The sequence below is a fragment of the Pongo abelii genome, chromosome 2 (assembly GCF_028885655.2).
Source record: "Pongo abelii isolate AG06213 chromosome 2, NHGRI_mPonAbe1-v2.0_pri, whole genome shotgun sequence".
Taxonomy (NCBI): domain Eukaryota; kingdom Metazoa; phylum Chordata; class Mammalia; order Primates; family Hominidae; genus Pongo; species Pongo abelii.
In genome coordinates, this window is record NC_085928.1 from 38,400,555 (window position 1) to 38,416,307 (window position 15,753).

At 39.1% G+C, this 15,753-nt stretch overlaps 2 protein-coding genes and 1 pseudogene across 4 annotated transcripts in view; 2 read left to right on the forward strand and 1 right to left on the reverse strand.

Annotated features, from left to right (window-relative positions):
* Positions 1-15,753, reverse strand: part of CMSS1 (cms1 ribosomal small subunit homolog) — a 370,900-nt gene that overhangs the window by 252,717 nt on the left and 102,430 nt on the right. The window lies entirely within an intron of this gene.
* FILIP1L (filamin A interacting protein 1 like) overlaps positions 4,093-15,753 on the forward strand; it is a 104,999-nt gene continuing 93,338 nt past the window's right edge. The window contains exons 1-3 of the mRNA XM_054551621.2: positions 4,093-4,354; positions 5,094-5,267; positions 10,730-10,908. Coding sequence (XP_054407596.1) covers positions 4,103-4,354; positions 5,094-5,267; positions 10,730-10,908 — 605 coding nt within the window. The 5' untranslated portion in view covers positions 4,093-4,102. The remainder of the gene's footprint in view (positions 4,355-5,093; positions 5,268-10,729; positions 10,909-15,753) is intronic.
* Positions 9,254-9,498, forward strand: LOC112132752 (transmembrane protein 258-like; annotated as a pseudogene).

Sequence of the window (15,753 nt, forward strand, 5' to 3'; positions counted from 1 at the left end):
GAAATTCATGTCTTTGTTTTCTTCCTCTAGATACTTAATTATTTCTCATTACTGATGTGGTTATTGGCAGAGGGGCAAGGAAACTCCACCACTGTAAACATGTAGAGACACATGCTCCTCAGTAGACCAGAAGTCTGCACATGATGGGTCTGTTCACAAATCCAATGTGAACACCACTTCATTAATCAGTGAGAATGTTGACGCTACTATTCCCAGCCTCCAAAGAGAATTGGTGGTCTCAGTAAAACTCTAATCTCTTTAGAAGAATAACAAACACAGTATAAAAATGTTTCAGGTCATTCCTTTTTTACCACTTATGAATATCATCACTGGCAAATGATCTATGCTCTCCTATCAGATTTCACCTAACCCACTTTAAGAGTGAGGTGAGGAAGCTAGAATGTATACAGAGCTCCATTCAGTCTTCTGTTGCAGCTCAGGGCTGCCTTAAGCTAAAAGGGCACTACTTATGAACAATGTTTAGCAAATTACCCTGCTAAATAAAAGCTTACATTATCTTGGTATTCTGGAAGGGATATCCTAGATTAAGTTGAAGAGGGCAGAGAAATTCTCATTGATTAGCAGCAGGATACAAGTTGATTCTTATCAGTAGGCTATTGTTCCACACAGCACTATGTGGGCAAGAGGAAAACATAGGAATTCATCATGTAAAATGAAAAAAACAAAAACCAAACCCTATGTACTTCCAGGAAATGAAAAGAAGTAAAGAACCAAATATATTTTGCTCCTCTTTTAAACTAGACTTTTATTAGATTTTCACAGAAATCTGAATCTGTGGGTGTGGTGAACTTTTTCAAAGATGGCTGCAGTTAATTCTTTCCATTCCTTTGCAATGTGGCCTTGTATCTTCTTCTATGTAGAGGTGGAATCTATTTTCTCAATCTTGAATCTGGGCTGACATTGTGACATTCTTTCACAAATGAGATGTTGGGAGTTTCAACTCTCACGTTCTTGGAATGTTATCCTGAGACCACCATGTGGGGAAGCCTGGTCTATCTTCTTGTAAGATGAGAGTCCACATACAGCTGAGATGAGATGACCCAGCTGAGGCTCTCCTAGTCCAACTAACCAACAGCCAAATACGTGAGAGCCCGTCTTAGACCATCCAGGCCCAGAATAGCTGTAAGAAAGCTGAAGCTGTGGAGTAACCCACAGAATTCTGAGCCATTGTTATTTAGCCTCCATCCAAGTTTTGGGGTTGTTTGTTAAACACTAACATGTACCTGAGACAGTTGGGCACAAAGTAAAAGGAGCAAGCCAGTCACCCTAATGCATGCCCATTATGTATGGAGCACCAGGTCAGATACACCATGTGAGACATGAATGAAGAATAAAATTGTCTTAAAAATATAAGACAAAGGACATAGATGGCCCTATCATTCATGTGTGAACATACCTATAAATAAAGCAGAATGTAATATTTACCTATATTAAATATATTTATGTAACAACCTTCCAGTATTTCTATAGCCCAGAGTAAGGATATTCCTAGGTGTTCAAGAAAATACAATGGGGGTGGGGAAAGATAATTAGAAATCCTATTTATGTATAATTTTTCATTTTTTTCTTTTTTGAATGTTTTTTATAAAGCATATAATATACTGTGGTAGTACATGAATATTTTTATAAATAAATAAATATACACACAATGAGGTTTTTCCCAATCTCATCTCTTACACATCCCCAACCTCCCATTCCTACACAAAAATATCCCTTCTATGCCTTTGCTTTTCTCAAATAAATCAGCCTTTCCCTGGCTACCTAGGGAAGAGCCAGTGACAACTACTGTCACACATCATTGTTCATCTATACTGTATTTGTAAACAGTCTCTTCAGTAAGGCTATAGGCATTTTTCGGACAAGGTATTTGTACCAGTGTATATATGCATTTGTCTTAGGCAATACAGCATAATGACATTACGGCATGATTTTTAAAAGTGTAGGTCCCTGAGCCAGGTTTCCTAGACTCAGATCCCAGTTATGCCACTTATTAGCTGTGCAACCTTCAGTAAGCTTCCCGTGCTTCCATTTGTTCACTGTAAAATGGAGATAATAATATTCCCTACCTCATAGTGTTGTTGTGAGACTTGAATGAGCTAATACATGGAAAATGCTGAGAAGAATGCTTAGCACGCATAGTAAGTGCTCCCTCACTTCCAGATCAGGTCATTGGACGTAAAGAGGGTCAATGTCCTTTTTGTTTTGAGACAGAGTCTTACTCTGTCACTCAGGCTGGAGTGCAGGGCGCGATCTTGGCTCAATGCAACCTCAGCCTCCTGTGTTGAAGCAATTCCTGGGCCTCAGCCTCCTAAGTAGCTGGGATTACAGGTGTGTGCCACCACACCCGGCTAATTTTTTGTATTTTTAGTAGAGATGGGGTTTCGCCATGTTGGCCAGGCTGGTCTTGAACTCCTGACCTCGGGTAATCCGCCTGCCTCGGCCTCCCAAAGTGTTAGGATTACAGGCGTGAGCCACTGTGCCTGGCAATGGGTCAATGTCTTAATCAAGTTCCACAGCTGATTTGTGACAGAATTCTTATCACCTAACACAAGGGAAAAAAATGTGCAAGAATGTTTGAAGTAGCATTTTTTTGAATACTAAAAAAAAAAATCTTCAAAAACAGTAAAATGAACAAGTAAATGATGGACTATATAATGAAATACTCTTACAGCAATCAAAATACATAAACTACAGTAAAATGGAACAAGGAAGAATCTAAAAAATATAATCTAGGATGAAAAAGCAAGTTTTAGAAAGATACACTCAATATGCTATTTACATAAGGTTTGAAAACATGTAATACTACACATTGTTCAGCAATATATATGTACATGTTTTTAAAAAGTATGAAACATACAGGGGAATGATAAATACCAAATTCAAGATTACATGGTTACTTCTGGAGTGGGAAGGGAGGAGAATGGGTTTCAGAAGAGATACATACGTTATAATACATCTATAATACAGTACTTAAAAACTGTTTTCTAATATACAGTAAATTATTAAAATTTTATAAATTTGTGTGGTAGCATATAGCAGTTTGTTATAGTTTCTATACTTTTCTGGACACTTGAGTTTTTCAGATTTTTCAAGAAATACTACAAACTAAAAGTAAGGTACTGGCGATGATGAAAGTTTCATGATTTGTAGGGACAAAGAGTAAAATTAATAATCTGCTTATATGCCATAGAGTCAATTATAAGTTCAACTGATATTTTCTCTCCTAGTTAGAAACCTCAACAGTGGAATAATTTTTCTTCCTATTATAAATTCATTTGGATGATTATATAATCAGATGTGGAGCTAATGTGTCCTTTAAATATTAATTTATTTTATATTGTTTCCAGAATGGCCAACTATGTTAGGTAGTAGTATCTCCGCTTTGAAGATGAGGGTCCTAAATATAAGCCCTTGACTTACCCAAGGATAGATCTAGAATTTTAGAAGAATGTCAGGAATACAGGAATACAGCCAGGGACCAAGCCTTCATTCCTTTAATACTAGACTTGGCCTTCAAAACAAAATAATGCAGTAATTCTGTAGCAGTAACTCTGCCATTTCTGCCCTAATGCACTTTTAAAGGCTAACAAATTTTAAAAACAAAACAAAAAACCCCATAAAAACCCCCAACAATTTTTAAAGGAAATACTATAAGGTAAATCTGAAGAAAGTCAGAAGAATTAGCAAAGTCACCATTTTACAATATTATAATTATGTTAAGTACGTCTTAACTTAAGTAAGCACTTAGGTCATGGTTGGAGGTCTGACCTGGGTTCCTGAGGCGGAATGCTTGGGGGATGAAGTTCAAACACAGCCTGTTTACCCATGGACATAAGTGGCCTTAATCAAGACAGAACACATTTTTTTAAATGTTTGCTTTAAAAGCAGAAGTGCAAATAAGACTATGATTTATGAATCTGCTAATATCCTTCTCTGCTGTAGACATCAAAAAGATTGAGTTTGGGGCTGTGGTAAATATAACAAGAATGTAGACTTGTTAAAGTAGTAATAGGTACTCTTATTAAAACTCCATTTCCATTAAGCTTTACAAATTGTCTTCCCTCCTTCCAGGCTTTAAAGAATGCGTTCCAGAGGCAGTGATACCGAGGGCTCAGCCCAAAAGAAATTTCCAAGACATACTAAAGGCCACAGTTTCCAAGGGCCTAAAAACATGAAGCATAGACAGCAAGACAAAGACTCCCCCAGTGAGTCGGATGTAATACTTCCGTGTCCCAAGGCAGAGAAGCCACACAGTGGTAGTGGCCACCAAGAAGAAGACCTCTCAAGAGATGACCTGTTATTTCTCCTCAGCATTCTGGAGGGAGAACTGCAGGTCAGCTGGGTTGGAGTTATCCCACCATGCTTCAAATAGAAGGCTGCTTGTGAATTTGGTGTTCCTACTGCCACAGAAATAGATATCTGTGGTTCATACATGTGTGTACATGAAAGCAAAGCATAAGTATATATACAAAGAATTCTCCTCTGCCAACTCAAAGTGTAATTAATCCCATCTAAAGGGGCTGTCATGATGACATGTGATTGGCATACAGGTCATGAAAGGTCACATCCTCTGCCCGTGCTGCTCAGGAGCTTCAGTGCACATGCATGCATCAGTAGCAACAACACCAGATGACTTCGGGATTGGTTTAAACAACAATAGGTGCTTTTGTACCCCAAGTGAACTGGCTCCTAGACTAGCCCTGACATTATTAACCTACATGAAAATCTAAAAACAGCTGGTACACATATAGGAGAATTTTATTTCCTACCCCCTGAAAATCCAAATGCTAGTACATTGATGGATATCATGATATCTGCTTGTCAAACATAATAAAAAAATGTAGTCCTCCAATGTTGTATAGTAATCACTTTTTAAAACATCAATTGTGTAATTAGACTACAAGAAGGATGAAAGGATATAGTTTTGATACTTTTTACGAAAGTGTGAAAATGAAATATGATTCATTTATATTTGAAAGAGAAGAAAAAGCACTGCCAACTATCACAAAAATCACTTGCTGAGACTGCTGGTAGAGACAGCAGGCTTTCTGAAATACTTTTTGTTCCTACAGGCTCGAGATGAGGTCATAGGCATTTTAAAGTCTGAAAAAATGGACCTGGCTTTGCTGGAAGCTCAGTATGGGTTTGTCACTCCAAAAAAGGTGTTAGAGGCTCTCCAGAGAGATGCTTTTCAAGCGAAATCTGCCCCTTGGCAGGAGGACATCTATGAGAAACCAATGAATGAGGTATGTACCACAACAGGGGTGTGTACCTGGGAGGCAGCCAAGCACTAGCCCTGCAGATGAGCATGATCTGTAACTCCTCTTTGATTCCTTACAGTTTTACTTTCTAACGCACTTAAAGCCTACACAAAATAGATAAATACGACAAGTTCAACAGGAAAGTTAAAAAGAATGAACCATAGACAGGATGCGTACACTAGGTTTGTTGCTTGACATCAATCAAAATCTACCAAATGCCAGAGAATGCTCCCCGCTCTCACGTGCATGTGCAGGCACACACACACAAACACACACATGCACACACATACATGTGCTTACACACAAAGACACACACACACACTCTGGGAACTTGCAGGGTGCCCAGGCTGTAATAAAAAACAGATGAAGTTCAACCACAGAGGTTAATTTTTTGAAAACGCTGAGGTATTATGTCATAGAAATTTTGAACATGAATGGAAATAATCTAAAGAACTGTCCAAGAAATAGAGGTTTTAAAAACATATATTTTAGATGAGTGCATACCTTCTTTTTCCTTCAAAGTTTAATGACAGCAAAGACCTTTCCCTCACCAAGTGTACCTAGCAATTACAACGGCAAAGGTGGGCAGTCCCAACAGGGCCACCACTAGGGAGAAGGCAGTACTGCTTGCTCTTTTACTTGCTGACATTTCTGAAACCCTTTGGAATTCTTATTTTATTCTTTTATTTTCCTCTGAGACCTTCATGGAAAATTTCATAATTTTTCATTTTTATAGAAAAGAAACAACTAGGAACATGAGTTGAGGCTGGAGAGTGAAAGCAAGTTTCAGACAAATTTCCCTCAAATAAACTCTGGCAACCTACCTCAGGACTGACCTCTAATGTCCTTGCTATTCTCGTCTTTAGTATCTCATGAGAGAAGAGACTACTGTCTTGCCAAATAGTGAATAAGTTTGGTCATATGGATCTGCTTCTCTAAGGGGTGAGGATGAGACCACCCAAAGTCTGTTGATTTGCACTTTAATCCAAATTTTAAACAAAAGGAACCAGAGCTGCATTCAAGTGAATACTGTTAAAACTGTATCCTGGCTCCCAACATATTAACTATGAAACAGTGTCAGGCACAAATTCCCCAACCCCTGTGAGCTCAAATGCAAATTAATGATCTCTGAACATAACTCTAACAAAACTCTACAAATGGCATAACCCCTCAACACTTCAATGTGAAATGAAACAGGATGATTCCAAACTTACGTTGAAATCAGTGGGAAAAAATGTAATTACAAAATAATTCTATTGTGCACATGCAAAACTGGAAATACCCCCTTTCTACAAATGCTTGCAATCCTAACTCTGTAAGGTGCCCCTGAAAGTTACCCATAATCTGGCCCTGCTTTACAAGTCCAACCTTTTTTGATTACTCCTCCAACAGACACCCCTATATACATACACCTCTTACATTCCCACCTCCATGATCTGTCAATTTTCCTCTCTTTCCTCTACTTTCCCCTCATGGATTTCTCTCTCCTCAGCTATCAGTTTATGCAATTCCTTGAAGCCAAAATAACTCCACGACTCCGCGTACACAACCCAGTTGTCTATCCTTTTCCTCAGTCTAGGAAGTACTAGGTGAGAGGGGAATGCCCAGAAAATAAACAGTGAAGGGGAATTCTGCCTAGGATTTTCCTACACAGGGCTGAAGAAAATACAGGGAGAGAGGGCAGTGCTCCTGCTGAGACCAGCTGTGACTGTACCCTAATTACATCAGAATAAGCATCTTGCATGCTAAAGTTATTCTTCTTTTGCATTCCCACATCTTGAAGTGTTAACACCCCTTCTCCCTTTTATTTTCTTCATAATGTTCTTTTTGAAAAATCTAAAAAATCTCAATCATGTCTAGGGTAAACTAGAGGTGATTTATCTAATTCTTAAGGCAAAATAACTTAGAAGAACAAACTGCTCTCGGTTACATGACACGACAGGAACACTGACTGAAGATGAAAAACTGGTGGAAGCCTGTGAGCTGGAACATGCTTGGGGCTGGGGCTAGGAGCAGAGGTGTGGTCAAGAGGGCGGGAAGAGGCAAGGACTCAGTCCACAAGAGTTTCAACCTCCTATTCCTTTCCAGCCTAAGGTTCTATATCAGAACTTACCTTAAAAAAAAATTAACAGCCTAAGGTATTCTTAGTTCTTCCAAAAAATATATTATAGAAAATATGGGCCGGGCGTGGTGGCTCATGCCTGTAATCCCAGCACTTTGGGAGGCCGAGGCAGGCAGATCATCTGAGGTCGGGAATTCGAGACCAGCCTGACCAACATGAAGAAAGCCCGTTTCTACCAAAAATACAAAATTAGCCAGGCGTGGTGGCACATGCCTGTAATCCCAGCTACTTGGGAGGCTGAGGCAGGAGAATCGCTTGAACCCGGGAGGCGGAGATCACAATGAGCCGAGATCACGCCATTGCACTCCAGCCTGAACAACAAGAGCAAAACTCCGTCTCAAAAAAAAAGAAAGAAAATATAACAACATTTTGGATTTACCAAGGCACTATAATAAAAGAGTCTCAGTATTATTAGCATAACCTAGGGCAAATCTTAAAATACTTACCTTAAGCAATGGTATAATTCAGCTTTTAAATTTAATTTTATTCATTTAGTTAGTTAATATGTATTGAAAAGCTCACGTATAGGGAAAGTTTTGGTGAAAGAGGAAAAAAGATTTCCAGGTCTTGGCATTGAAAAAAGCAGTCTTGAAGCACCATGGTGAATTACAAGAACTGCCTGAAGTCCAGTGTGGCTGAAAGTTGGGTAGGATCGGTGGGAAGATATGGAGTGAAGATGAGGCCAAGGTGGCAGGAGGTTCAGATGGTGAGGGTCCTTTTGGCCCCGAACAGGAGAGTGGAGTCCCACTGGTGAAAAACCACGCTGTCAGTGATGCGGACAGACTGCAAAGAGGTAAGGCTAGAGGAAGGGAGACCGCTTAGGGGGTCATGGAATAAATGAAGGGCACGGATTCCTTCTAGCCTTCCTTCCAGCCTTCCTTCCCTTAGCTTCAAACAACCACGAACATATAAAGGGAAAAAAACACAATGGAAAGCAAGAGTGGATTAAATAAACCTTCTATTTTCTCTCTTTGGTTTGAATAAAGTTTAATATACATATCTTGACAATTACAACAAGCTCTCCAAGGAAATACTGTTTTTGGATTTAGAAAAGCCTCTTTTAGTAATTCATTTATGCTTTATTGAATACCTACTATAATTATTCATATATTAATTCTAATGTCAATCTTGTGACAAATTAAATTGAATGTATTTTCTAAGTCAACTAATAACTTCCTTAAAGTAAAGCTGATCCTATCACTATTTCACTCTCAAATTGCAAAAGGAGTTGATTTGAATTTTCCTTACAATGGACTCTAATGTTTGGGCAACTGAAGATAAAATTTTCAGAGGGCTGCAGTGGTTTGAGACACACTTCCACGACAATCAACACTAGAGCCTCCCTCTCAGAAGATGCCTCTGCCAGCAGGCAATACAACATAGCAGTTTCAGCTTTCACAAAAGGACTGGCTACATTTATTAAAAATCATCAACAATTGTATGGCATAATGAAGTATTTTGTGAATTTAAGTCTTTAGAAGTCAGAGAGAATTTACTGGGTTCTATATGCTGGGACATCTCAGTTGTATTCTTTTTCTGAAACGACTTGGTCATTTTGTGCCCAGATTTCTAGTCAAGTACATTTCTAGTCAAGTACATGCTTTTTAGGATACACAACTTAAATTGGCTTTAAATTCACAATGAGTCACACATTCTAAATCTTTTATGACAAAGGCAAACCGTAAAAATCAATCAACATTATCAGTTACTGCATCTGTATTTAATCTAGAAAGTCAGGTGTTTTCAAAACCAAGTTCTTAATAGATCTTAATTTATCACTAGCAAAAGATCCTGAGTTAGCTCTTGCCAACATGTTTTCCTGGTGGCAGCTTACCCCGTGCTGGGCAAAATGGAGCTCAAGGCCAGGAGCTGATAAACCAGCCCAGTGAGCTTGGCTGCCTAACTCCATCTGACTGTGATGCTTTTGGCCACTGGCATGTTCTTTACCGCCTGGTTCTTCCTTTATGAGGTCACCTCCACTTCCACCAAGTGCACTTGGGATATCTGCCAAGAGCTCCTCATGTCCTTGGTGTTCTCACTCTTCCTAGGCTATGGAGTCCTGTCCTGCTGCTGTGGCTTAGCATCCACGTATAAGCTCCTAAGGGTACCAGCTGGACAGCTTCTCTGAATCCCTACTTTTGTTAATCAAAAATTTTTTTAAAACTACTGCTGGAAGTGTCCCACATGCTGCTCACAATAAAGGCAGATGTGTGACCAAAAAAAAAAAAAAAACTCAGTTTCCTTGCTTGCTTGTTTTGTTTCCAATCTGTAAACTGGGCACCTCTTATAAGCAAGGCACTCTGTTAGATGCCAAGTATTAAAAATAAAATAAAAAAAGAAGGATGTAGGCCCTGCTTTCAGGGAGTTCACAGTCTAGCAGGGGAGACAAACACATGTATCAGGCACAGGTTGATCATTTTGTAAAAAAGATGTAAGTATGGTGCTGTGAAAATCTGAACGGACTTAGTACTTACATTTGGTGACATTCACACTATACACCAACACATAATAGATTATCTATCCATAGATCTATTTTAATGGAAATACCTTGATGTATAATAAAATGAAAATCATAGCATGTCCTGGTAGAGCGATCCAAGAGGCATATACTGGTACAGAGAACTATAGGGTGGGCTGGGGCAGAAGAGATCAGCTAGGGCAGCTGTGAATCCAGCACTGTGCAAGGATTCTCTTACTTCCTGTCATTTCTTTAACGTAGCTTCTCAGGAGAGAGACATAAGAGTGTTAGAAAGAGGTTATGTGGAAATAGTTGATACCCACAGGGACACAGATTATTCTGTCAAGAAAAATTTGATGACAATAAAAAGACTACATTTGTATTGAAATGCACCCAAAAGTATCAATTAATAAGAGAATAAACACTAAACAAGGAGATAAAAAACCCACGGCTGGCCGGGCACCGTGGCTCACGCCTGTAATCCCAGCACTTTGGGAGGCCGAAGCAGGCACATCACTTGAGGTCAGGAGCTCAAGACCAGACTGACCAATGTGCAGAAACCCCGTCTCTACTAAAAGTACAAAAAAAATTAGTTGGGCATGGTGGCGCATGCCTGTAATCCCAGCTACTTGGGAGGCTGAGGCAGAAGGGTTGCTTAAACTCGGGAGGCGGAAGTTGCGGTGAGTCGAGATTGTGCCATTGCACTCCAGCCTGGGCAACAAGAGTGAAACTGTTTCAAAACAAACAAACAAAAAAACAAAAAAACCCATTGCTGAATTAATCAAAACAGGGACATTTCTAAAAGAGTGAAAGATGACTGTATATAAACAATTTGGTAACAGGCTATAAATGTGTTTTCTTTTGTAGTTGGACAAAGTTGTGGAAAAACATAAAGAATCTCACAGACGAATCCTGGGACAGCTTTTAGTGGCAGAAAAATTCCATAGGCAAACCATATTGGAGTTGGAGGAAGAAAAGAGAAAACATAAAGAATACATGGAGAAGAGTGATGAATTCATATGCTTACTAGAACAGGAATGTGAAAGGTAAGGCTGCTTTGGACAAAACGATGTCCCATTCTGCAATCTATGAGCTGGCCACTGTACCAGGTGTCAGGGATACAAAGATAAATATGACACAGTCTCTGTTCTCAAAGATCTCATAGTCCAGGGTGAGGAAAAGGATATGTTTGAAGACATTATCAGTACAATGCATGGATAACCAGATGTGTGATAAGGACTGTGGAACCATAAATGTTAGGCCCCTAACTCTTGAAGGGAGTGCCCTGTGAAGGCTGCAAAGACCAGGCAATAGGGGTCTAGTCCCTAGACAAACAAGAATGAAAACTATATTCATGGTAAGGGGTGAAATAAGTGTGTTAGTATAGAAGTGAGAAAAGAACCTGCATTTTGAGGGAACTCAAGCTTTTCACATGGCCATAGCATAGGGCATGATTGTAGGATGAGAAAAGGAAAGGCTTGCCTTGAGCAGCTGGACTTTATACTTTGGCCTGAAGGAGCAAATGGAAAATTGTGAAAGGGAAAATAAGAAGATCAGTTATGCTTTCCTAAAGAACGATTAAGGGAACATGAAGGAACAACTGGAGGAGCTTTAGACTGGGTGCAAAAAACTCACATAGAAGGCAAATATCCAGATGAGAAAGATGAGGGGATGTGTTCCAACGGCCATGAGGTTGGGGGGGGGGTGTGCGCAGGAACTACTTATGATGTTTAGTCAATATGAATTAGTGACTGGTTAGACTGGAAAGAAGAGCAAGGAAAACAAGGAGTTACTGAGAAGCACTCCTGGCTATTCAGGAACATATGAAATATGGGAATGGGGCACAGTTTTCTGTATTGTAGGATTTTGATCAGGCAGGATGGTTTCTACTTGGTGAGTGGGTAGGAGATGAGTCCTGGTTTAGACATGTTGAGTGTGAGGTACCTTGGTATATTACAGTATCTGGTGTAAAGAATAATATATATAAAGTCAACCCATGGTCGCAAATATAGGTCTGCAGAAGGATGGGCTGGTGATATGGATCTGCAGCAGGTGATAGCTGAAACTGTGGGTGTTGGTGTGGTGAGAAGAGAGAATGTTGAAAGAGAACCCTAGAATACATCAAGGCTTGGCAGTTTTCTGGAAGAAAAACGGGGTTGAAAATGGAAGCTGAAAAAAAAAATGGTGGAAGCTTAGAAGAACCAGAAGACAAAGAAGGCAATGAAATGAAGCAAGCAAAGACTTTAAAAAGAGAGTGAACAGTCAAATAGCACCAAATAATGCAGAAAAGAATGAAATGTCCCAGGATTTGGCAATGAAGAAAATACTGAGGAACTTAATGAGCCACTTCAATAAAGTGGTAAGGGCAGAAGCCAAATTGCAATGCTTTAAAAAACAAAATAAGAAATAAGAATGTAGAAGCTTAAAATGTGAACTAGTATTTTGAGAAGCGTGGCTGCAAAAAAGGAGAGTTTGGTTGGTAAATATTTTCTAACCATATGTAGGGTAGATTATTTTGTTCTACTTTGACCCTCTATTCTGAACCACTGTAGACAGTATAAGCATCCATATGAAATTGAAAGGACAATTAACCCTCTCTATTGATACTGAAAAGATGGAAAGTAACCAATCTCAAATGGCTTATTCAACTACTTCCAATTCATACTTCAGCTAGGTAACTTAAGTTAGTTACCTCAATATCTAGGCTAATAGCAAACTTTCATTTATTTTCCATATACTTTATGGTAGACATTTTTTCGGAGTGCCAGAGAATCCATGGCACTTATATTCACTCTATTTTTTCCAGGAGGTTTATTTTTCACTACACGGCAGAGAGGGGGCAGGGGAAAGGTCCTAGTAACTTGCTCCTCATGAACTCTGAAATATCTACAGGGACAGATTAAAGGAACACAAGAAATCTGGCACCAAAGAAAGATTTGACTCAGACATTACAATATAAGATTTGTTATTCAATGAGACAATGTTATATTAAACATTATTTTGAACCCCTGTGGTTTGGCACTAGTGGCCTCATTTGGCCTCCATACTTATTTGGCACTAACTTGCTGAACACAGACACTTTCTTTCATCTTTCATTATTATGAACATTTACTGATCACGGTCAGAGTGTTGCCTGGCATAGAACAAAGAGGTACAGACTGTCCTTGCCCAGGGGGCTTACCACATTAATGAGAAGGCAAGATGATACAGATTTATGGTGGGAATGTGAAGGGCTATTGGAGGAGAGTTCTGATATTCACTGTGTATCTCTACTATCTTCTGGAGGAAAGCTGGGGAGGGCTATCCTGAAGTTATACTGGAATGTTGGGAGGCAGATGGCAAAGATTATTTAAACCAAGAGAGCAAGGAGGAACAACACTGAGAAATGGGAACAAAAGATCAGTGGGGATAAAGGCCATGGGCTGGAGGAAAAGAAAAATTGTGGGAAAAATGTAAAGTGTATATCACTAAATCAATATATGAAGAATAGTATTTCTAAATATATAAAATGAATTTAAGAGAAAGAACTTAAGAGATTACTTTTAGCTTTATAGGATATAAAGTTTCCTTTATAGGATTCTTTACCTTGAAGAATAATTAAAGTGAACATGCCATTAACAAGAAGTAGGAAAAAGTGTCTATCACTCTGTTTAGCCATTCCAGAAGATATGAGAATATTCATCTATTTCTATATGCCAAGGAACAGCTTCCAGATGGAATTCTTTGAATGTGACAATATTAAACCTATTCTCAACTCCCTTGATGCATATGTGACTTCCCTTGCTTTGCCTGAACATCACAATTGCAGTATCTTGGTACTGTGGGCCCATTCACGTCCACCCTTCCTGCTTTCCTGCCTTCTGCTGGGAGACTGCAGGCCTCATGAGGCATAACTGACTTCTATCTGCTTTAAGGCCATGTGCATCAAAGTAGTATTAAATGAATACCATCTAACGAAACACGACGTGGGAGAAACTAATGACTAGAGGTAAATAAACGCTCAGAGGAGGTGCTTACACACAAGAGTGTGAAATACCCGTAGCGTGCCTTGCTTTCAAAGTGACATGGCAAAACACACCATGACTGAGTCCTTCCAACTTCACTGAGAGTGCTTTCTTTCAGGCACACAGCTGCCTCCCACAAAAGTGAGACTAACTTATCCTGAAGGGTCAAAGAACAATGTTTACTTCCTTCCTCAAACAAAGTGTTGTAAACCACTCCCAAACTAGCAACCCTCCCAGCAGTGAAACAAAGATATCATAACCCCAGTAAAAGGGAGGTTGGTTGAAAATAGATACAAAGGGCTATCTGGTTGAAACTCTGAAATAAACACGGTAAAGGTTTAGTGCTCACATTCTAAGTGTTGGTTTGTATCTACCTGGAAATAAAACAAAAATTAAGAAATACATGATTGAGGTAGTTAATGAGACCTCAGAGGATGTAATAATGGATTTCAAATTAAGGCTCAATTTCTGTGTTTTCTTTGGAGAATTTGTTTTATGTGGAAAACCCTAAAGGAGACTGATGTCACACATTGAGCTCAGGCCAAAATGTTTGCCAAGTGATGTTGCTGTCGTAATCAGTAAGCAATTGGCTTTCCCACTGACGGTGGGTGGGGGCAGGGATCAGTTCAGGAAAGCCTGTTCCCAAGCATGTTAATGCAAAGTTTCCTTAGCTGTAATCCGTGCGGTTTGGTCTGTCCATATGGTAATATTCTATCCACGTTTCATGACAACGTTCACTGACCAGCTCCAACATGTGGATACGTGTGTCACCAATGACCTGAATTATGTACTTGGCTGGATTACAGGTGGAGTCTATGTAAAAGGTTTTTTACACAAAAGCAATGCCAACAATTTTTGGCCTTTCTGTATGGCTTCACAGGAAAGCCAAAACAAAAGTCACTTTTAGTCAATGTAATTTTGCAAAATTTTCCCATAAGTGAAATGCCAATTTTGTTTGTACTTTCAAAAAAGCTTGCATATTTTTTTTTCTTTTTCAGTTTCAATGGGGGAAAAGGCTCTGAAGGAAAAAAAAAAAAGTTGCTTTTTTTTAAAACCATGCATTCTTTCTTAGAATTCTAAAACAAACTATGTATGCTATCCATATATGTTACTGCATTTCTGGTCTTGAAACAACAACTAAAGCAAGAAACAAATATTGTTATGGCAGCTCTGTATAAAACTGTGGCTTCAACCATGGATTTTGTTAAAGCCTTAAATTACTTTTCATAAAATCTTGGCCAAGTAGGTTAGCACTGATCGTTCAGTTTTATAAATCAGAAGTTCAAATGGCAGCTTCTCAAAAGCCACAAAGAAAGGAGTCAAGGTAGAACTAATCTCTTTTTCCTTTTCTGTCCAAGTTTGACTAGATAGAACAGTGGTGCAGAGGCCTTAGGGCCCTTTGGAGGAAAGTTACCAGGTGTCCAGCTTCAAGTGTTGTTGCCTTGACCACACCCTGGGAAGTTCTTTGCTGTTAAGTTTTAATGAAGAACAAAGCACTTCCACCTCTCCCTTTGGCTGAAACAACTTTATAAACAAGTATTTTCACCATCAATCCTTTTCTATTATGACAGGCCTATTTTTCCAGACTGCATCAGACAAGGTGACTAAAACACTGCTTGAGCCATACTTGACCCTACTGTTAACTGAGTAAATCAGACCACTTTTAAAGGCTTCTCTCAAAAACATCAAATTTTCTTTCTAGAGGATTTGGAAACCCCCTTGAAATACATACACAAATGAGTTAATTTATCTAATTTTTAGGTTAAACTCATTAGTTTGGAGCTAGTGCTACTTGCCATTCATTAACTGAAACAAAACAGAACAAAAACAATAATTGATTAAATATATATGTCTACTGCAAGCCAGGTCCCATACTAGATACTGGGC